The 23,872-nt window shown below is 44.8% G+C and overlaps 1 protein-coding gene across 3 annotated transcripts in view; it reads left to right on the plus strand.

Annotated features, from left to right (window-relative positions):
• Positions 1-10,015: 10,015 nt before the first annotated feature.
• Poxn (paired box pox-neuro) overlaps positions 10,016-23,872 on the plus strand; it is a 38,105-nt gene continuing 24,248 nt past the window's right edge. For all 3 annotated transcript variants that reach the window (XM_076788998.1, XM_076789000.1, XM_076789001.1), the window contains exons 1-2: positions 10,016-10,149; positions 21,331-21,369. In XM_076788998.1, the coding sequence (XP_076645113.1) occupies positions 21,357-21,369 (13 nt within the window). In that variant the 5' untranslated portion in view covers positions 10,016-10,149; positions 21,331-21,356. The remainder of the gene's footprint in view (positions 10,150-21,330; positions 21,370-23,872) is intronic.

Raw genomic sequence — 23,872 nt, forward strand, 5'->3', positions numbered from 1 at the left:
TTTGAGTATTTTCAACCTAATATTTTGTAATTAATAATAATATAATATTTCATATAAATTGTATAATTAATTGAAAGTAGTTCTGTTGGTCTAGTTTTGAGTATTTTATAGCAAGAAAAGAGTTGTGTGATTTAGGGGTGAAGGAGTTACAATTTTATAATTAATTGAAAATGGCCCAACGTCGCGAACCGTAACTATGGAAACTTCCCATCAGTGTTCAATGGATCGGTCTAGTTTCGAGTATTTTTTAAGGAAGAAAAGGCGTTGCGCATTCGGCAACTTTGTAATTAGTTGAGAATGACTGGTTGCTTGCTAGACCACGAGGTCGAACGTCGTCAATCACAGTTTCCCATCGGTGTTTAATGGATCGTTGGCTCGATGACAAATAAACAAGAGAGCGACCACCGCACCCTTGGCGCCTGTAACGACCCCCTGTAGAGTGATTGTTCGACGTTCGACTGCAAACACCGGCTACTTCGTCTTTTACACCCTTCCCCATCTCCTTTTGTCCCTTTTGCGGCGCAGGTTGCGCTCGTTCACGGATCATCGCTGGTTAACCGGTGTTGCGAACGCGTTGCGGTTCATCCAAATGTTACGTTGCTGCTCAACGAACTGTTTCGCTGTGCAAACGAGCCTAATGTACGTGTTTGCTCGTCGGGATCTGTAGCAAATTGCAGTGCCCCGTTACCTGGGGAATCTCTACAAACGAGAATCATCTTTGCGTTAACCCGTGGCTGATTCTAGCGCACAATTCAGGTAAATTGCGAAAGCGATTGAAAATCTTGCACAAGTTACGAGCTTTATCGTTAACTTTAGAATCTACATACGTGTATCAACGAAGAGGTCTCTGGAAAATGAGAAATATGAAAAGTAAGTACTACAGGGCGGGCCAGTCACTAGACCACTTTAAAATGGAACGACCCTTTCGTCTTTTAGAAACGCTTATTCTTTTAGCAACGAACTTTAAATGGTCCACCTTGTACCGTGATTTCTCCATAGATATGTCGCCAAGGCCTGGATAATAAACTGCGCGGAATTACCCCCACTACCGCGGGGTATGTCTCCTGGGCGATACATGACGCTGGCAAGACCCGTGCTGTTGACATATATCGAAAATTCACTGTATTTCACAATGGATTCTTAATATCACGTATCGTCAGTCTCGGAAATTGCGAATTTATTATCTGCCAGAAGCATGTCATTTGCATTAGAAGTGCGTGTAATGTATTCGCACATGTAATAATATATTTTACGCGAATATTACCTAAAACTCTTTTTGATGTAAAAGCTCGTTACTATGTCTGGAAATAAAAATAATAATTTTTTCTTCCGGAAGAATTTACCATTTCGAGGAAATAGCTATCGATCGACATCGTCGCAATTAAACGTAACTTCGGGGGGGAAAAAATTGAACGGAAAAAGTGATGTACGCAAGGTAATAAAATTCTGCTTCGCGAAATTATTGTTCATAAACACAAATTACCTAGACCCTTCGCATTTATGGTGGCCGTTAAACTGTCAATATCGTTTGTTTACCTCGCGTCTACGGTTCGCTTGTACGAGGCACGACCGGTTGTCCAGGCGGTTTCGGAAATTCAAACATCGTTTCCCATGTAAGTGGAACGTCCGCCACGAAACTAGGGTAAAAATTGCGTGGCCCGGTGTTATCAGATCGTGACCGATGCCTGTCAGGGGTAGTTCGTAGCAGGAACGGAACAACCCCTAACTGGGAGGAGAACATCAGATGGTTCGGATAGATTAATCTATGCTCACTGGTCGCTGGCCAGGGTGCACACTGGGAAGATCACGACGAAACGCTTGTGTTCTGCCCTTTGTGACCGTGGCCCGGCCCGAAATAAGGACAGGTGACCGATTCGACACGATCCTGGAGGATCCGAACGAATTAGCGACCTGTGCCTGCAATTTGCAGCGTCGGGGACACCGTTTGTGAAAATAACATTCGCGAAGGTAAGAAATAACGAACAAGGTTATAGTTACGACCAGAATATTCGCTTCTGCGCATTCACAGATAATTTACTATTTTTTATTTGGCCGACGTAGGAGAGATTTGGGGAAGCTGCGAAACTTCAGCTTCTGGTTATTATATTTCTTTTATCTTCAATTTCATCGAGACCCGCGAATTGGACGCACAATTAAACTCGGAAATTTTGTCGAGCTAGAAAAGAAAGCTGGGAAAACAGCAGGTTAGGTTACAGACGTTTGGTGAGATCATAACTGGTGGTTAAAGCTGTGAAACTTCAGTTTCTGTTTATTATATTTCTTTTATCTTCAATTTCATCGAGACCCGCGAATTGGACGCACAATTAAACTCGGAAATTTTGTCGAGCTAGAAAAGAAAGCTGGGAAAACAGCAGGTTAGGTTACAGACGTTTGGTGAGATCATAACTGGTGGTTAAAGCTGTGAAACTTCAGTTTCTGTTTATTATATTTCTTTTATCTTCAATTTCATCGAGACCCGCGAATTGGACGCACAATTAAACTCGGAAATTTTGTCGAGTTAGAAAAGAAAACTGGGGAAACAGCAGGTTAGGTTACAGACGTTTGGTGAGATCATAATTGGGGGTTAAAGCTGTGAAACTTCAGTTTCTGGTTATTGTATTTCTTTGATCTTCAATTTCATCGAGACCCGCGAATTGGACGCACAATTAAACTCGGAAATTTTGACGAGCTAGAAAAGAAAACTGGGAAAACAGCAGGTTATGTTACAGACGTTTAGTGAGATCATAATTGGGGGTTAAAGCTGTGAAACTTCAGTTTCTGGTTATTGTATTTCTTTTATCTTCAATTTCATCGAGACCCGCGAATTGGACGCACAATTAAACTCGGAAATTTTGACGAGCTAGAAAAGAAAACTGGGAAAACAGCAGGTTATGTTACAGACGTTTGGTGAGATCATAATTGGGGGTTAAAGCTGTGAAACTTCAGTTTCTGGTTATTGTATTTCTTTGATCTTCAATTTCATCGAGACCAGCGAATTGGACGCACAATTAAACTCGGAAATTTTGTCGAGCTAGAAAAGAAAACTGGCGAAACAGCAGATTAGATAACCGACGTTCGGTTAGATCATAGCTGGGGGTTAAAGCTTGCATTTCGATGATTCTTCGAAGAAACGCAGGCAATAAACGCGCAAAGTTCCGCGACCTCGTCGGCGAGGATTCTTACGGAACGCGTTACAATCGGTCGTGTAGCGGTGTGTAAACGCTTTGGAATCCGCGTGAAACGAAGAATCGTCTGTTCGGTAGTGGATATCTTCGAAGAAGACATCAAAGTGTTGGATTCCTGAACGTCAACGGGGAACGTCGCCTCGGGGCATGCGGCTCGTTCCGAGCCGGCAGGACATCGCAAAGAAATTTACAACCGCCGATAATTAAACCTGTTCGATGCGTTCGATAAAAGTCGCCACGCCGCGCTGCGCCGCGCCGCGCGTCTTCTATCCGCGCGGTTGGCTATCCGAGGCTACTGTTTTTCGGTCCCGGCGCGGCGAAACGAACGGGGGAACAAGGCGACTAACGTTTTCGTCGGCTGCCTCCGAGGGACGATTTAGAAGATAAAAATCAGACCCGACAGGCTCACTACCGGTATCTGGCCCGGTTATCGCGATAACTTTCGTCTCCGCGTGCCGATCTCTCGGCGAGCTTTTACCGAAAGCGTGTGCCCCCATCTAAATTATCCTCGCCGCGAACAGGTGCTCGCTGCGAACCGTCAGTGACAGTTTTACCTGGGCCGCGGCGATAAATTGCCACTCGACCGAGAACGGCTAGGGCTCGTTTCGCCTGGCCCGACGTAATTTGACGCTGGATTCTCGCTCGGCTTCGTTAGGAATCGGCAAGCTTCGCGCGCACGGAGGTACAAAAGGACTCCGATGTTCAACATGGCCTCTGCGGACCTTTATCGCGGGTATTTCAACTATTTTATCTTGTTGCGGTAGCGACGTGTCTTACACGATGTATTCGATTGTTCGAACAGTTCCTTTCGCAGTGCGCACCTTTAACCAGTTGAGCGCGTTTCACGTGTATACACGTCATCCAAAATTCTATTGCGGGGCGGGCAACGTTAATGAATTGTTCATTTCTTATCGAATAAAAATGTAATACTTTCGCATTTTGCTTTCCCTTTTTCGTAAAATTTATAATACCGGCATTTGGCCTGCATTCGACGTGTATATTCGTCATTGCTTGATTTTAATTCCGCGCGGTGAGGGATTTTTCAAATTAGATTCCACGGTTAACTGGTTAACATCGTTGAACAATACCAGTTTCTGCGAATAACGTGGTCACCTGTTTTAGTATTGCCTCCCCCTATTTCATCTGCTCGCTTAAAAAACATTATTCAAAATTCGCTCTGTGTGCATCGATACGGTGTCATTCTTCGAATTGCGATGGACACGACGATTTTATTTATTGTGACCACATTTGGAATCGTTGGGAATTTTACGAGCAAAAATTCTAAAAATTCGGGACAGTTCGGAACAGTGACAAGTTTCAATTTGTAAAATTTGTTACCAAGTGATACAAAAGTGATCCACAATTTCTTAACTATGGCCCGAATTCTTCTCATTGAAAGGGTAGATAGGGGTACGAAAGTTTGAAACTGGTAAGGATCAACCTTTGGACACGAATTAACCCTTTGCACTCGAAGCTATTTTAACACATAAACGAAACCTTTCTTCCGACCTAGACTATTTCCCTTCTATATATATATTTTTTTTCTCATGTTATACATACTAACAGGGAGCAACTTACTCTTACAATACTGAAGTGTTTAGTAATTTATCGAATACAAACAAATTTAATAATGATAAAAAATATTTTGAATAACGATACAGCAATTTTTAGTGGCGCCTTATAGTCGCCACTCGAGTGCTAAGGGTTAGCAATGAATCTACAAGTTTTCGAAAGATTGCGTTTACTCTAACGTATGAATTGCGACTCAGAATCCGGCATTTCACAGTGCAGGAGTAAAAGCGTGCTGCTCGAGGATCGCGGTGATTGTCAATTATTGCGCGTCCTGGATGAGTCATCGCGAAAAGAGCGAGGACAAAGAAGGGCCGGAACGTAGGAGGGCCGTTCGGCCGGTTAGGCAAAAAACCGTCGGTCCAATGTTCACGCATGGCAAATTATTATTCCTCGGTCCGGGGATGACTGATGGATTCTTTCGAATCGCGGGCCGGTCCGGGCCTTCGTGATCGAAACCGACGATTCGCGGCCACGCGTCGACCGTTTAACCCACGGCTTTAATTCGACGTTCGGCCCGAGAAAACGATGGTTTCCAGGTCCTATGTAATTGTCGGACCAGCGGATGCTTGCTACGCTGGCTCTTTGTTGCGCAAGAATCCGGCAAAATGCCACCTAGCCGAAAGACCTAGCCTCGCCTCCGCGCGCTTCTCCGATTTTTCGTGGAAACGCGCCGGAACGCCTCGGATCCGCGCCGAGGATTACTCGCGTGCCACGACCGAAACGATTACATCTTCCTCAAAGAAAGAAGCGCCATTACACAACCGGACTCCCACTTTTTCGGGCCCGTTTTCTGGGGGCCCGCGATTTATACGCGCGGCCCGAGACCGTTCTTTGTAACGCGATCGTTGTTTTTCTGACGTTGCGTAAGAACGCTCCTCTCTGTGCCGGCCAATTTTTAGCTTCCTTTTGGCAGAGCACGACGGTGCACGAACGGTACGACCGACGGTCGTTGTTGTGAACGAAAATGGCGGCTGTAGGATTGTTCGCAACCCTTAGAAATCCTCCGGCCGATCGGTGAATGCTTTACTTTGTGGCAAGAGGAGGGAGACTGATTGTTTGAATTTTCCTACAGGAGATGCGAATTTTTATGGAAAATTAAATTGTCTGAATTAATCGTAAGGTACAGGGACTATGTAGACGTCCATCCCTTCCCTTGACAATTTGAATGGATTTGGAAATAATACGATAGCGCCTTTAAATGTTTTCTGCTTGACCTACCCATTTTTATCATAAATGCTTCAATTCTGCAGTCTAATGACGATAAAAGATGCAGCTTAATAATTGAGATAAGTTGGTAGCTGTTAGATCACGAACTACGATGTATCTTATATTTTATTCTCTAGGAGAGAATCGTAAGCGATCGGAAGCGATTAAGAATTATTCAACATCCGCAGTCAGAAAAATTCATAAGTGAATATACAATTTATTAACTGCTCATGTTCCAACGGCAAGTATTGCATCAATTGTACATGATAAAATATATTTACAGGAAAAACTAACGTTGCTGCGATCTCCAACCGTGACAATTCTAAATTTCATGATTGTCCCTGATGGATTGAAGTCGCATGTTGGTCCAGTGTTCTCTGAACCGTTGTTGCACTTGAACCAATTTCTGGAATCATAAGATCGCAAAGCACACACGTTGCAAGCACCCTCTTAGCGATCCCAGATAATCGGCGGTATCGAGCGGCCTTAATTCCGCAATAAATCTGCGAAAGTAGGCTGTTACGAAGCCCGAAATCAGGTTTAATCGCGGGGGGTTATCGTTGATTTAACGCGGTGAAATCACAATTCCATCGAACACGCTGGAAAAGGCGAAACAGACTCGCGTGAGCGTGGATAGAAGTTTTGCAGGCGTTAAAAAACTTTCGACATGCCGCAATACGCCGACCGCTGCAAAGACGTAATTGTCACGCACGAAAACGTGTCGCTGGAAGTACATACGTAAAGTACCGTTGAGAAGTAAAGAAACTGCACAAACCCCGTTGAATTAACCGAATTGATCCGCACGAACGTTGTTCTGCTTGTTCGTAGGCAAATTAATTGGTCCATGGGTCGCCTTTAACTTTGGTAATGTTCCAGAAAAAAAAAAGATCCGCACTACGCGCACATTGTTGCACGTTACTTCGATATTCCTGTAGAACGAGAAGAAATCACAGACTGCGGACTCTTATGCAAGATAAAAATTGTCCGCATCGATTTCTATGAACAGTAGCCAAACAGAAATTTCTTTCTTCCTTTAACACTAGGTTTACGAGGCGCTAAAGGCGACTATCTTACGTTACTTTGTAATAACAACAAGAATGTGTCTATCCAAAATTTTTTAATAATTTCTCATGGATGCGTCTTTACAATCTCAATATTCATGAATTAAAAATATTAGAAGCCGTCATGTTGACGGGTCCCGTAAACCTAGTGTTAATAAGTTTGATAAACCGGGACTAGGTACAATCTATCTCCCGTTTTAAATTACATCCACTCATTTTTGTCATAAACGCATACAATCCACAGTCTAATTACAAATGTCTAAGATTCGAATAGATGTGCCTGTGACTGTCATAAAATGATCAAGAACATCATTCTCAAACACTGACTTCCGGAACCAGGTTAAGTCGTCGTAGCCACCGGAGATACCCCACGACCCAACAGACCCAAACCTAATCACACCCTTCGGTCTCACCCTCGCTATGCAGTCTTCCAGAATCTAGATCTCCGATCTGCACCCGACCGACCCAGTGGGACGAAACAACTTGATGACGCTGAAAAATCTGAACATTTCCACGATAGTGTTTCGTTTCTCTGTGATCGAGTAGGAGCGAGTTTACTTCGACTGTCTTTTTCGTTAAAAAGTAACACGATGTAGCCCTCAATTCTTTTCCTTTATAACAGACTAGTGTTCACTCTTTTATATGGTACCAATTACACTCATCGCAAACGATTACAACCGTTCAAAATCTCAGAAGCAGTTGAAGCTTTTGTTAATACGTAACTCCTTCGACTGAAACATTATTTTACTAACATACAATCGTTGGAGCGTCAAAGGTTTGAAGCATTGGTGGGACAAAAATAAATATCGAGCGGAGAGGGATTCAATAGTGAAAATAAACGACACCGGTTGGTCACGGGGGGGGGGGGGGGGTTAAGCACCGCTCGCAAGAGAACGGAAGCAAACATTAGAAAATGGAGTTTACCATATTATGGCTGTGCCAGGGAAGATTCCCTCGCGCAAGAGTGGAGGGCGATCGTCTCGCTCGAGGAGGAGGAAATCCGTCAGTAGGAGAGTCGTTCAGCCCGCCCACCCCCTTGTCGTTCTCCGTCGCGCTGCGAGCTTCCGCGGCAGTCGGCGATCGGTTGAACGGTTCGTGTGGAAGCGGTAACGCTGCCAGAAAAGGGAGCGTGCGTCGACGGGGAGCAAAGCTAGCAAGGGAGCAAGCGAGAGACAGCCCGAAGAAGGGAGCAAGATCGGTTCGCTGGGGCCACGACCGTGGGCAAGGTGGGCCACGGGCCATAGGGGCAGCCCCGACCGAAGGTTCAGCACGCGACAACACGCTACCGTCACCTTCTCCCCTCTACAATCGCTCCATCTCTCTCATCCCGGTCCGAAACCGAGCCGGTTCTCTTTCGCCCGCGCCTCCACCCATACACGTAGGCGTTTCTGCATGAACAGGCACCACGACCGAAGCGTGGATCGCTCGTGGCGCGGCGGGAACGAGGGCGGGCGGCAGGGGGAGGGGAGGGGGGGACTCAAATCGAAAGCAAAGCCCGTAACCCCCGTTCGCGGGCCGAGCCCACTTCAGACACGTCGTGTCCTCCGCATGGTCCACATCATTTCGTCCTGGTGATCATCCTCCTCTCATCTTTTTCTGCGGTTCGGCACGGCGGGCCTCGTTCTCTACGCCACCCTGGCCTCACACGCCGATCTCTCTCTCAGTCAGTGCCGTGCCTCCTCTTCGGCTTCGTCCACCTTCCTACCGAGCCCTTTGGTACCATCTCCCTCCTCCTCAGCGTTTCCCCTCTACCAACGTCCCCGCAGAGGTACGAGAGACGCGCGTCCCTCTCCGTCCCATCTGTTTCGCTTCTTTCCTACGCTTCGCCTCGCTCCGCGTTGCTCTGCCTCGCTCTCTGCCTTGGTTTACCTTGCTCTGCCTCGCTCTGCCTCGCTCTGCCGCGGCCTGCCTCGCTCTTCCTCCCTCCTGGCCGCCGTCCTTCTCGCCGCACGCTCGCTAGCCAACCGCAGTCGTCCAGCGCGTTCGCCCTCGTCGCGCGGACCTGCCTGCCACTCCGACGGCTACCAGGAGTAGCTGCACGCGCGCACGAGGTGCCTAGGGCCTGGAGGAGGTCCGAGAAGACACGCCGAGCGAGACCGGTATCACTGGAGCTCCGGCAACCGGCGCGCCGTCAAGTCGATCCCGAAACCCGACGGTCCAGGGAACAGCGACACGATCGATCCGATCCGATCCGATCCGATCGACAGCCAAACTGGAGTCAAGATCTTCTTCTTCGCGCGGTTCAATCGATGCCACGATAACCGAAGATCGCCAGTGAACATCTCGCGAAGACAGCGGGACGTGACAGTGTTCGGAGTTGATCGAATGACATTGACAACTTTGTGTATCGCAGGACTCCGTCCCCGAGGTCCTCCTTCGCGAATCGTAGGACTCCCTTGTGAAATCTTCTTGAGAAAACCGATCCTCCCTGGGTCCACCTTTTCGTGAACCGTAGGACACCTTCCTCCGAGACTGACGATCGTTTCCGCGAATCATAGGAATTATGAACTGTGAGATCGTAGGGTTGAGATTCCCGAGGGTACAGAATTAGGGCGTTGTTGACGGTCGCAGTGTCACCGAATCATGAGCAGTCGCGGAGAAAGGAAGGAAGCGACTTGATGGTTACTAGGAGAACCGCCTCGAGGATGACATTTGCCGCGCGCGTCCCACGGCCGGAATCGCGTTGATCGCGTGTCATTAGGGGAACAATCGAGCACGGAGGACTTTTGACAGTGAGCGTACGGCGACAGTATACACGCGACGCGAGGAGAAACGTACGTTGCCGTGCGAGAGCACGCCGTAGGTGTATCATTACAGAGTCGGGTTTCTCTCCTGACACCCGCGCGGAAGACACGTTGCCCATCTCGTTGCCGTGAAAGCGGAATCGCTTCCTGTGATCGGCGCCGAAACGTGGTTCTAGTGTCGAGGATGAACGTGCCCGCGGGATCGGAACTATGATACATCGGATGGAAGAGTAGAGAACGCGAGATTCCGTTGGCTCAAGAAGAGGCGTTCGGGCTTCTCTTCGAGATCGAAGAGGGTTGCAGAGAGTCAAGGTCGGAGGATTCTTCCGGATGAGCCCTGGACCTTGAAGAATCGTCCTCTCGTGGAAGAAAACTCGACAGGTACGTGGGTTTCCTTGTTTCTTCATTCTATTCGAAATGATACATTTGGTTCATGAAAGTGGACACACGTGTGACATGTTTCGTGAAGGATTCCGTTCGACCGTTGACTTGTCGTTTCACATCTTTGATAGAGTTAGAGAAACAAAATCGATCTGAATGGAGTAATTGGGATTTTCTGTTGAAATGAAACTCTGCTTCAAGCGTGTTTTCTTCTTTTTTTTTTTTTGTTATTGTTAGTGTTTTTAATTGAAGCAGCTACTTTGTACTGCGAATTAAGTTGGGGTGCTATGTACGATGATTTTTTAAAAAGACTCTAAAACGAAAAATGTATGATGTCGTTGTTTTATCACTTTTTATAGTTTTCAATTGATCCAATATGAAGACGAGATTTTATCATTTTTGCATTCTTACGTCTCTTATTTTTGCGAAGAGCTATTTTAATACTGGGTGACATACGAACAAATTCTAGATTACATACAAACATAAAAAATCAATAGTTCGTTTGATTTTCCAAAAATATAATTCCCCAAAACTGTAAATAGAGAAACAGATACAAGAAAAATTGCAGACGAAAGTTAAAAACTTTGACTTGTATTCAACTTGTAAAATTTTAATCCCCGGATAGAGGATCTTTTTGACAATTACAAAATTTTCGTTCGTCAATTATCTTCCTATCGCTTTTAATAGAACGTCTACCAATTCAAATTAATCGCCAGTAATTAACTTAATTCTGCTGTGTTCCTTAAGTCCCTTTTGACCCCATGGCATTGTTATATCTTTTACCATACCAATTACCATTGTATCATATCTGTTAATAAAAATATAAGAAAATTACAACCGGGTCAAATTAAATGACGAAATCAGTAGCCTGGGAAAAAGTAAGCCCATAAATCCAACCACAACAGAAACACATATGAATGGAGAACTCTTTCATGAACAAACCAGAAGGGTGAATGGGTTAATCATGAAAGAACCGTACTGTCCGATGAAATACACCTCGAGGTGTCCGATACCCTCAACTTAGGGCAACCAGCCCCTTTAACTCTCACCTGTACCACGTTTTCCCAACTCAACTTGCCACTTGACTTCAAATTGACATAATGATAAAAATCAATGTGATGCAAAGACAACTAATTGAATGAATGCATAGTAGAAGGGCGAGTACAAATAACTTTAACCAAGGATTTGGTATTCAAAAATAGTACTGAGTCTTATTATATTATAACTGTTAGAATATAACATTTGACAATTTTTTCATTGCAACATCGAGCCAAAAATTCTCTTTATCTGAATTTTCCCTTCTACTAGGCATCTTAAGTGCATAATTAACTTTGTCGATTCCTTCTTATAAATGGAACCCTAAGGCAAAACGAAAAAAACTTGACGTTATCAACCGGGTTCCTAGCTAGCTGGGTTTACTGTAATTTCTTTAACAACTTTCTATGTCCTAAAAACAACATCATACAATCGCTCGAATATGAATATTTATTGGACTCTATCACATCAATCTACACTTTCGAGACGAACATTTTTCTGCAAAAAATCCTAAACACCAAAGCTTTAACATAACAATTACACGACCGCCAAACTGACCGGTTCGAATTTTTTTAATCTACGATTATCAAGACCAGAGATGCATTCCTGGAGAATTATTCAATCAACTTATTTCTTGGAACAGATGATAAAAGTCGTAAACACATCCTTGTAATTTCCATAGAGTGCTATAAAATAGTCGCGTTCAGTGCTTCATAGATGTATCGTTAACACTTTACCTATACACCAAAAAGAAACTTAGAGATCTTCGTTCGCCTTATAATTCCGAACGAAATTATTAGATGACGTTACCAGGTGTGACTTGCTGATTCGTAGCCGCAATTGACGTTGCCGTTGAAGGATCCATTAAAAAGTCGCGCCCCAATGGACTTCTAAAACTGATGAGATAATCGCCGGTAGAAATTCATTTAGAATCACTGAAAAACGTGTGAAATAGACGGGGGGGGGGGATGCGAAGGAGGGTTAAGGTCCCGATGAGCATCATCGCGCCGCGGCGTATACGTGTCAATGACGTAACACGAAAATCAACGGCGCTAATTACGCGATAACGATCCACCGTTAGGGGTCTCGCAGTCGGACGAGAGGCTGGCCGGTTGCCACGGTGAAAGAAGAAAGGAAGAATGCAGGCATGAACGATCGAACTGCCCGTGACTGCGTCCAAAGAAGGCAACCGCGGATATACGTACACGTACACGCGTACACAGCACACGTGTCGTACGTATACACGTAGAAATACACCGGTCGCCTGTGTGTGTGTGTACGCTTTATTCGGTTTGGATATACGCGATAAATATTAAAGTTCCTTATAAAACACAAAGTTCTGCCGCTCTCCCGGGCAGGCGCGGCATACCGGGGGCCTCTGACACGCCATTGCTTCATTTAAAATGCAAATTCGCCCGTGTGGCGTGAACCACAGCGGCCCGAATTATTCTAATTACCCCCCACCAGCTCCCCCCCCTGCCCCTTCGCTGCCACCAAGTCCTTTTTGCTCGTTGCTTCGCCGCTTTGCTGTCGAAAGCTTACCCCGGACTAGTCGACGTCGATTCTCGAAGGAAAAAGTCCCTGGTTCCGTGTGCAATCCTTCTTCCCTCGGTCTCGTGAACTTTCCGCTAACCTTGAGCACGAGGAAAAATCTTTCCCCGGTTTCTGCTCGACACCAGCTACGCCGCAAATGTGAACCCGTTCGATGCTGCCATTCATCCGTGACTTTCAATCATTTCCAGCTTTTCCTTTCTAACAATCATATTGTAGCACGTTCGCCGTCCCATTATTCTAATTCCTCCAAGTATCGCTTGCACATTAATCAGAGACTACAAAAATTAAAGTGACCTCCATGTCTCGTGATAAAACATAACAGAGCAGTTGCGTTTACTGTACGCACAGTATTACGATTATTGTCCATGCAGCTTTTCTTTGAAACACGTTTCTCTACCGTGAGATACGGCCACGTAGAACGTGTTAAGCCCCGATCTAGGTTTATGGCTGCTCTACATTGAGAATTATTATATTACATAAAAAGTTTCTTCCTGTGCAGAGAGTTGCCCGATGATCAATGGTTGTAGCAGTTTTATCGTCGTTTAAGACAAGAGAAAATGATTGAGCTTCTGTGAAGTGGAGCACGGCCATCAAAAAATCGATTAATGGTCTCCCGATAGCTGATCTGTAAGATTTTGTATGTATATTACGATCTGTAGATTATTAGTACGCGATTTTATACAGCTTTATTATACCGTTCGAGGAATAATTAGATCGTTTAGTGAGCACAAGCTTGCATAGTTGCACCAGCAATTAAGTTCCGAGAAGGTAGTTAGAATCTGAATTTTCTGAGTTTCTGGAATCTGCCCTTTGAGCGACACGGAAAGATTAGCTTAACAAAAGATTGACCATCATAGTCCACGAATTAGTTGATTCGCTGTGCAATCAAGATCCTTTCTTTCGTGTTCGAGGTGTTTGAGAGTCAATGGTATTTGAACGCTCAACTGGCCGGAGAATGTAGGATCAATCGAACAGGATTATGTTACTCGATAAATATTTATTTTCGTTTGTCCGCCGTGTTCATGTAGTGGCGAATTCTAATTAAATGCGTAACGTGTATGCCATTATACTCCGCGATGATGCCTGTCTACCATGATGTTTAATATGCATATGCTCATCTAGGTAGTATCAGTCTGCGTCGGTATCAGTAATTTAATAATAATTTACTCGGTACATAAATCGGTTCTAAAATTATACACGCCGTTTGATACTTTTGTAACAAACTGTACTGTATTGACAAAACGAAATTTTCTAGTGTGCTGCAAGTGTTAGACCGAAAAAATATTATGTCAATATTTCGAGTATGATGCGTTACAGTGGTTCATGCTAGGTATATTGTTTTTGGGTATAATTTTATGTACGCTTGAAGCTAGAATCTTTGCAACGACAAGGTGGCAATTCCTTTTTCACGAATTTGGACCGTGTCAAATCGAAAAATAGAATATTTCCTACATTGCATTCCGCACTCGAGTTATTACTAAACAGACTGCGAATTTTCTGCGTTCACGAGAAAAATAGCTACAATTTGAAACAGTAGGAAAATTAAAAAGAGTCTCAATATAACAGTTTTGATCTCACTAAAATTATTGAAAGAAGAAAAGAATCCTTGGCTTCTATTCCTCGGAATCGACGGAGAAAATTTGTATGTCGCATGAAAATGCAGCAAATGAAATTTCGTGAATAATCGAACGTAGTTTCTTCGGTATTTGAAAAGTTTGTCCTTCAACGTGATTTCCATTTAAAATCACGGTTCAAAGTCGACGTTGCCGTGTTCGACAGGATAAATTGATTAGGCAGAGGAGCTTCTGATTTGATAAAAGGCCAAAGGACGGTCCAAAACGGGCGCGAACCGGCGACGGGGAAAGCCTAAGAGTGTAGGAAACGAGAAGTAGCCGGCGGTAGCTGGCGGCCAGTGTGTACGCAGAAACGGGTTAAAGTGTGCTAGAAACGAGCATAGATTATCGTGGGTAACGTGTTCACGATCCGGGCGAGATGTCGTGTGCATGTACGCCTAATATATTCAGATTTTTATGGCTGGTGGCATATCGGAGATACGGCGGGTCCACCCCCGCATTGCCCCTCGGCGCGCCGCGCCGGGGCAAGCGTTCTCCACGTACCACTTAAAGCGCGGGGTAACCTAATGAATAAACAAAAACTAGATTTCGCTTAGGGCTTACACGTAAAAGCGTGACCTTACCGGCGATTTGCCGCCGCGGTTCTCAAATCGAGCCTTCCCTTTCCGTACGCGAAAAAGGACGCGGGTAATGGCGCCGGGAATTAACCCCGGCTTTCCTCGCGAGCACGAACACTATCGGCGATTCGATCGCCTAGAAAACGCGAACGGTTTTAACACATGCGCGACCTTTTCCCTGAATACTTTTCCACCGGTTCTTTTCCCAAGTTTTTCCCTATCGATGCTCGTGAATCGGCAATTCCTCTCGAAATGGCAACCTCCTTTCACGAAGACTCCTCGACCGAAATAATTAGCTGTCTCTCGGTTTTAACCCTTTGACTGCGCTAACATCTAGCTTGACAACGCGTTCACGCGGCACGGAAAGTACTGCGCACTTATAGGAACGTCTTTTGCGATATTTTTCAAAATATTTTAATCACATTTTCATCTGTGATATTCACACTGTTACAACCTCGTGACGAAGAATCGTACGACGATCGTTCTAGGCTCGTTTTATAGCCTGAACAATCTACTTTCGGAGAATCTACTTAATTAGTTTCCTTCAAAGACGTTTTTGCATCATGCGGAATAGTGAATACTTTTTTCGAACTTTCTTTTTCGACAAAGGCGGACTTTTCGTTCGAAATTCGACAAAACGGCGAGAAAAAATCGTACACGAGCTTTTGTTCATTTTCTACGAAGATGAAAAATGAAGTGATCAATGCAATGAAAACTTTAATAAAATGCGCACGCGTTTCTTACTGGCTGCGATGTTTTCACATAGCAGAAGTCAGGTAGTAGAATCTATAAGTTTACGACTGAACAAACTGTGAAGATCTATGTGATCTCGTAAAAATGGTTGATACCCAAGTGCTCGACGATCATCGCTGCAACCGGATAGTCTCTTATGCAGGCGTTGATGTCTCTTGGACTGCTCGCTGTTTCGAAGCTTTTTCAACGTCATAATTGCCACCTGTGTCTTGATCTCGCATAAAAATTTATTTATGATTCTTCACGCTGGCATTACGCGTACCCCGTTCAATTAAACGAAGGTGTGAACAGAAAAACCAGGATTCCGTACTCGAAGACATATCGATAAACATGTATGTAACACACATACGCACAGACACGGTATGTGCCAGATGCGCTTTTTGTGTGGCTGCTCGCGAACAGTCATTTATTCCCCAACTAAAGAAATCCGAATCGTTGACTTGTTATTGCATTTATAGCCTTTTACGTCTGAAGTCGAGCTACAGCTTCGATAGAGAATAAATTATTCCAATTGTATATTCGTAGATCGCAAAGTCCCAGTGATACCTTATAATTAGTACCCATACTATTGAAAGATTTAAACTAATTTTTGCGAGCACCACTGTCCCGAAGATGTAAAAAAGTATATGTGATTACTGGACTGCGGATTTTATGACGAAACTGAACAAGTTAAATACGGAACGGAAAAGACAGAAGAATTTGGGTACGTTGTTGTCATTTTCCACTTTGTAAAATAATTCAAAGAGAAAATACATTTTCATTTAATTTTAATTTCTTACAATTGAACAATTTCTATTTTGCATATCGGCAGTCTAATTATTAGAGTATAAAGTTTATAAAATTGATAAAATTGTATAAAATGTTAAAATTTAATTCTAGCTCGAATATATTGAATCTTCGCTCGTTGCAAACTTTTTGCTATTTAGCAGTAGTACAAGGAGGGTCTGTAACGTACAAGAGGAAGAACTCGGGTTTTCCAGTTGGATCGTAGATGGTATCAGACTTCCGTTTTGTTATGTCCGTCCTCGTGAAAGCATCCGGGGGCCGGCGTAAAGCGCGACTTTCACTGGGCCAATGTAATTGAAACATCGCATCGGGATCATAGCGTGCCCAAAAGAAGTTAGCCGCGGCCCCGGGTACGAAGAAGAAAAATTCAACGTGTCGTGGATCGTTCGGTGCGTACGTCACTTTTGCACGTACCGCGGGACGAGGAGAGGACAGGATGAAGAAAGAAGTGAAGCGGGAGGCGGGACACGTGTTCACGAGAGAGTAACACCGGCAAAACACGTGGCGCGCGAGAAATGCGACGAACGATCCGCGCACCCGAGAGACCCCTCTTTGATTTATAATAATTGTCCAATCCTTATTACGGAGATATTTTATTGCGGGACCGATGTCCCACTGGATCGCCGATCGAATCGAACTCATATCCACCGTGCGAAAATGTTCAATATTCACTCAAATATTGTGCTCTTCGAATTTTCCGATTTCTACGACACAAAGCATCCAACATTTTATGAAGGACTACTTCCCTCGAGGCTGGCAACCAATTCTTCAATTCTCAGTTCCTCAAACTTTAAATATCAGCTGTACAAAATAATTTCGCAGTTGTGACTTTCTCATAAATTCACTCATACGATGGATTAAGTTTCAAATTTCTCGATTTCTGTGTTCCATAATTCTAGTGTCGCAGTCTTAGCAAAAGAGTCATATCTGCTACAGTGATTTCTCTGTATATGTCGCCAAGGCCTGGATGTTAAACGTCGTGGAATTATCCCCGCTACCGCGGTATACCCCGCAAGTGTAAACATAACACGGCTCGGGTATGTCTCCTGGACGATACACGACGCTGTGAATTCGCTGTACACCGACCACAATAAACTAAACAATTTCGTCAAAAAAAAAAACAAAATAATTCGTACCGCAACGAAAACCTTCGTGTCAAGAACATCATCGGGGAAATAATAAACTGTTGTTGTTACCGGTGCTTCGAAGAAACGAACGGATTTAAAAAATGTTTGTTTACACATTATTTCCTCGTGCCAGAGTTTCAGAGGTGCTCCCCAGAACTTCACGAGCGATTGCCTTAATTAAGGTAACCTAAGGCGCTCTTCTTTGCACCAAACGAAAAAGGGGGCCGCGTTTCATGCGACCGCAGCTTTAACGAGTATCGCTTGACACCTTGAAATCGCTTCGTGATGGAATTTTAGTATCCGCGAGCTTTACAAACGCCATATACGTCGGGATCGAGTTTTTCGTGGGGCACGACGCCATAATAACTTTGCACCGTCGATTTTCCCGGTGTTTGCGCCGGAGACACGAGGCAAAAATGCTTGGGTCGTTTTCTTGCAAGACGAACGCGCCTGCTCGGATGACATTCTCGGGTTCTTCTGGGCTCGAGTTTTCGCCGGTCGTGGCGACACAGGCCAAACTTTGCTACCTTCGATTCTCCACCTCTCAATATCAGTTTAAACCACAAGATCCTACGGCTCCCTCTTCGATTTTTATGTTGCTTGAAGATACGTTTGGTATAATGTTACTTGAAACATATAAAAGCTAAAACTGACCCAATAAATCGAAACGTGTTGGTCGATGAAAGTGGGTACAATAGGAAAAGATTAAAAAACGACTCGTAAAATGGAGACTCTTAAAGCGGTGTTGATAAGCCGTCGCGAAGCGTTATTGTTAAGTAAAATGGAATGTTGTAAAAGGAAGAGGCATTGTTAGTTGCGGTGGCTCGTTTTCGCGACGAATCAATCAGCGCAGCGGCCCGAAGGGGGCGCGAGCCAAGGAAAGAATATTCCGTCGATACGAGGGTCCGTGTGCCGCGTAACGTGTAATAGTTACATCAGATTAGGGTAGCGGTAGCGAGCGTGTAACCAGGCTTAATGCGTGGGTAGGCATCGAGTGGGTCGCGCGAGCGCGAGGGTTGCGGGGGTGTGGGCCCTGTGCCCGTTGCACGTAGCCGGCTAAGGGAGTACACCTGAAATTGTGGTACGCAGCCACCAACACAGCCGTGTAGCCATTTGCCGGTAGCCGGTGTGTGGAGAGAAAGAAAGAGAGAGAGAGAGAGAGAGAGAGAGAGAGAGGAGAGGCCTCGACACGAACCGGCCGAGGGTAACGAGGAGAAGGGGCCAGCGGGGGATAAGGGCGGTTTGGTAATCGCGCATTAATTTGCATCACAAAGTACACGCCACCCGCCACGCTACGCACGCATTCCACGTAGTTTTCCGCTCCCGCTCGATCTCGCCACGGAGTTCTCAAGCCGTCGCCGACACACCCACCCGTTTACCCGTCGCAAGGCCGCAACCTTTGCTGCCCGGACCCTCCGGGAGGATAGAGCCCGTCATCAGGCCCCGGAAAAATCGCAAATGGTCTCACCCTTCCGACCCGGGTTCTCCTACGTCGCTCGGAAAATAGAATCCACCAATAACGCGCCAAGCCATTCGCCCTGAGGACCGTCATCAACGGAAAATCACAAATAGTTTCACGCTTCAAGCTTTTCTACTTGGCTCAAAAAATAGAAACCTTCGTGGATCCGCGATAATACACCAACAAAAGTCGCCTATGGTCATTCCACAGCCAGCCTACAGCCTTGACCTGGCACCTCCTGACACCACTTTCCTCAAATTAACATGTCCGTTAGCAGCCTCGCTGATATATGACACCCGCAGTTCACTTAAAAGCAGTCAAATTAATTTTACACAGTTTGTTGGCGACTTGTGTCTGTGAAATTGTTTTATCATGTTATAACGAACATCTCACCGGACCGTAAAAGTATAAAATTAATTCACAGGAAGCAGCCCGCGAATGATTTACAAGCGAATTCAGTTTCGAATGCAACATTAATTGCTGCTAAGTCGTCCGATAAACAAGCGCTTCCTGTCAATTTCTGAACGCCGGTACCCCGAAGCCTGGAATTAAGTCAAGAAAATGTTACCGGCCATGAAAAGTTCGTAATTGCCCGCCGTCCATGGATATTTGTTTACTGCGCGCGTCGATTTACATGGAAACAGGCCGGCGTCGTCGTCGTCGTCGTCGTCGTCGTCTAGATAGAATGATCGAATAATTATTGTTTGGAAACGCAGCAGCGCGCCTCGCCCGGTCTCATGAATAATTCCCTTCCGATCGCGCTAAATGAATTCATTGAGAGCTCTTCGACAACTCATTTCACCGTTGATAATTGCACGGAGTTATGCACGCCTTCTCGTCGTCCTCGGTGTTTTAGTTAGACGCGGGTTGATAACTCATTCTCGGGCAAGCCCGATGAAATCGTGGCTGCGCGGCGATCGATTACGGGACAAAACCGGGAGTATCGATCAAAAGAGACGAAGAACGTCGTCGTCTAAAGCCCCCTGTGCATACACCTTGAAGCATGTTGCGATCTTGGTTTCGTGATACCTGCATCGGTTTCGCATTGCGTACAACCTGGACGCAGCGATCCTACTCAATCCGTTGAAACCTGTTCTGAAAATTATTATTTATCCAACTCCGGGACCATTAGGCGGGAAAACCTACGTTTAGGATTACGATAAAGTTAAAGCATCGGTAAAAAGTATTTACTGTTATTTATTTATTTATGAACTTACGACCCTCCAGGACTATTGGGTAGAAAAATCAATTCTCTGTTCACTTTATGTGAAAGAAAAATTTTCTGCGTCTGTTGCATAGAACAGTAATAAATCGAAAGTAATATATCAATAGTGGTTATATTGATGGCTAGCTAAAATAATCGACAATTGAGTTACTGCTGCTTCGTTCATTCAAAACTAAATCACTTTAGCTTAACCCTTAAATGCATGAGTGGGGTCCGCAAAGGACCCCAGTGTTGGATTTTGTGTTAACATTTTTAGCCGCGCCATTTTTAGTTTACAGAAATTTTACAGTTTTACAGAAAGTTTACAGAAATAAATTGTTGCTGTAATCAAAGTTAGCAAGGAATTAGGTAAGTGGGGTCCTCAATGAAACCCATGTATGCATTCGTGTTCCTAATATTCAGTTTACCTATGCACTTAAGGGTTAATAGAAGGATCAATGTGATCATTGATCAAAATTTCTTGTGGGCATGTAACATTACTTCTTCCGTATGAATTAATTGCCCTATGAGAACGTAAATACACGTATTTCACAGTTAAAGGGTTAGTGATTGAAAATCTAAGATTGAAGACTGAGAAGATTTTTCACGTAATACAGGAATCTGCATCGATGCAAGTTCGATGACGACTCATCGATGCAGCTGTGAGCGTATTGCAACGGGTGCCGCGAGACTTGGGGAATCGCGCATCGTAACATGTTCGTCGGTGTGTAGGGGGCTTAAGGGATCGCGTCGCGTTCTTTTTCGCGGAATGAGAGTCACGGTCCGGTGCCGGGTAATATTTTGCCGCGTGGTACGGTTGCATATTTAAGGGTTGCCATGTCAAGCGTCAAGCGCGCCCTTTGAATACATTTAAATTCATTAACAGTAAAGCCTGTGTTCCCGTAAACTGCGGCGCACACATGCGAGGCCGCGTGTACACCGACGAAATATGGGCATCGTTATGCTCTAAACACCGACGGCAGCCGCAAAATAATTGCGTGCGGGCTCAGAATCGACCGACGATTTTTGCAATGATCTAGGTTGGCTAATCAGCCGTCCCTTTCTGTTCCAGGTTATCGGGGAAATCCTTGGATCAATATGCCGCATACAGGTGAGTTCGCAATGGATTACTCGAAACCCGTTCGATGTTGCGCCGAATCGCCTCTTCTCTGTTGCAGTTCCTTCACGTGCGCCAACAATTCGACGTCTCCATTTTGAGAAAAGAAACCCCCGAATCTGAAAGTCCCGAAAATTTTAATATTTTATCATTTAATATTGAATATTTTTCGACCAACTTCGATTGCACCAACTATGGCAGATTCGGTGTTCAACGCTTCGAGCGTCGACTAATTAACGGTTACGTCGGACAATAATCGCGCGGCAGTTAACCCTTTGCACTCGAAGCTATTTTAATTTCCCTTCTATATATTTTTTTTTCATGTTATACATACGAAAATGTTGCAATTTACTCGTACAATACTGAAGTGTTTAGTAATTTATTCGACACAAACAAATATAATAATGCAAGACATATTTTGAATAATGACACAGCAATTTTTAGTGGCGCCTTACAGTCGCCATTCGAGTGCTAAGGGTTAATTCACCGATCTTTAGGTCGGTTTGGCATTCGGGGCACGATGTTCTCGCGCATATTAAGGACGATCGTCCGTGTAAATGAAATTTGACTGGGAATATTAGCGAGCGGAATTATTAGCGGCGCTAATGCGGCACCGTTCGCCCATAGTTCAACATGTACACACCGGCTTTTTGATTTACGCAATGGCGGCGCGGCTCTGGTCGTTATCGTTTCTCGGACGTTTAACACGAGGTCAGCTACCGTCGCGTCGGCGAGATCAGAAGACGAGTCGTTCCCGAGCAATCGACAGTAAAAATTAAAATCACTCCGGTCTCCTTTTTCTCTCTTCTTTTCTCGGCGTCTCTCTCTCTCTCTCTCTCTCTCTCTCTATTTGCTCTCTCGCTCTGTCCTTCCTTTCCCGTCCCCTTCCGTTCTACGGTAGCCACGAACTCGTATTTTCCCTCCTTCTTCGTGAGCGGTCTCCGTTCCCAAGCGATTGGCTCGAGGCATCGGCTAAATTACGATTTGGAAGTCAGTTTGACAGTAATTAACGAAGAATTTTATACGGCGGATCGAGAGCCAAGATCTATAGACCTGTTATTAAACGACTTTAATTACATCGCACTGTCCTCTTCCCTTGCCGCGCCTCGCTTCTATCATACTCCCTGCCGACGTTCTCGATTTTCCCTCGCCTAATGTCCGCCTGTAGCACAATGTGCCGAACGATGATTGCCGACCACGCACGGTAAAAATGTTTTAGTTGCTACACTTTGAAGCGTTCTTGCGGTTTAGTACGTTTATGGCAGGACAACTTGTTCTTACAGTATCTGCGAACATTATTCACATTATTTGTGGACATTGCTTGCATTATTTACAGACGTTATCTACGCTATTTATAAACATTCTTTGCATCGTCTGTTAACAAATTGTTCAACAACTGCAGAATAGATCTTGTAACATTGAATCACTGGAATTCGATCAAAGTTTATAGTATAAATAAGACTTTAATTAACTTTATTAGACGACGTTAATATTTAGTGGACATAATTGTCCGTAGCAAATTCATTTACGATATCGGCAGATCACAAACTTGCAGAATGAGAAAATTGAAATCTATAATTTTGATCCATCGGCCAGTTCTAGCCTTGATTAACGATTATCGGGAGGCAATTGCCCGCGTGCCAAAGAGATCAAAGGGAGAGTGGATTTGATAAACGAAGGAACAATGGCGGACGTCCGTCATTGGCATACCGACACGTAAACGGCTGCGCAGGCCATCAAATTTCAAAGATAAAGAAAAAGCTATTTGCGCGACGGCTCTTGGCAGGACCGCGAAGGGTGTATCTTTGGCTACATAATAATGGTTAGCTTAGAATTAGCGAACTAATGCGAGCGAACTGCGATCGTTATCGCGCTTGCCATTTAGGCCCTAACCAAACTATACACCTGCCTACCTGTAATCACGACCGCGTCTACGCTAACAGATTTTTGGCCCCCCTCTCTCCCTCTCTCTCTCTCTCTCTCTCTCTATCTCTCCATTTTCGTTTCCCTTTGCCGATGCACAAGGGACACGCGATGCAACTCGAATCGATGTTGAATCGCGTAATTGAAACGTACGATCGATATTCAGTCTCCCTCTCTGTACAGGTGTTTCAAGGTGTGTTTCGGTTTCGCAGCCAATTGGCCGTGTTAATGGATGGTAGATTCTGGTTTCTCTCGAGTTTTACGGGTCTCAAGGTGGTTGGGTGAGGATCGATCGATCCTAAAGATCGGTAATGGCTTCCGACCGGCGCGATAAATATTTATCTCTCCTGTCTGCGCGATTCGGATGGATTCTGAAATTCTGGTGTAAAAACCGATGTATTTAGTCGGGGATGGGAGTGTGTTAATAAGCATGGTGCTCGGCCTTGCAGTGTCTGGTTCGATGATGGACTAAAAATATACCTCGAAAAATTTAACTACCGTTGCTTGTGTGCTTAAAACAACTTCTCTTGTTTTTCAATTAAATCGTTCATCCTTTCACGCGCAGAAGAAACGA

The sequence above is a fragment of the Halictus rubicundus genome, chromosome 6 (assembly GCF_050948215.1).
Source record: "Halictus rubicundus isolate RS-2024b chromosome 6, iyHalRubi1_principal, whole genome shotgun sequence".
NCBI lineage: Eukaryota > Metazoa > Arthropoda > Insecta > Hymenoptera > Halictidae > Halictus > Halictus rubicundus.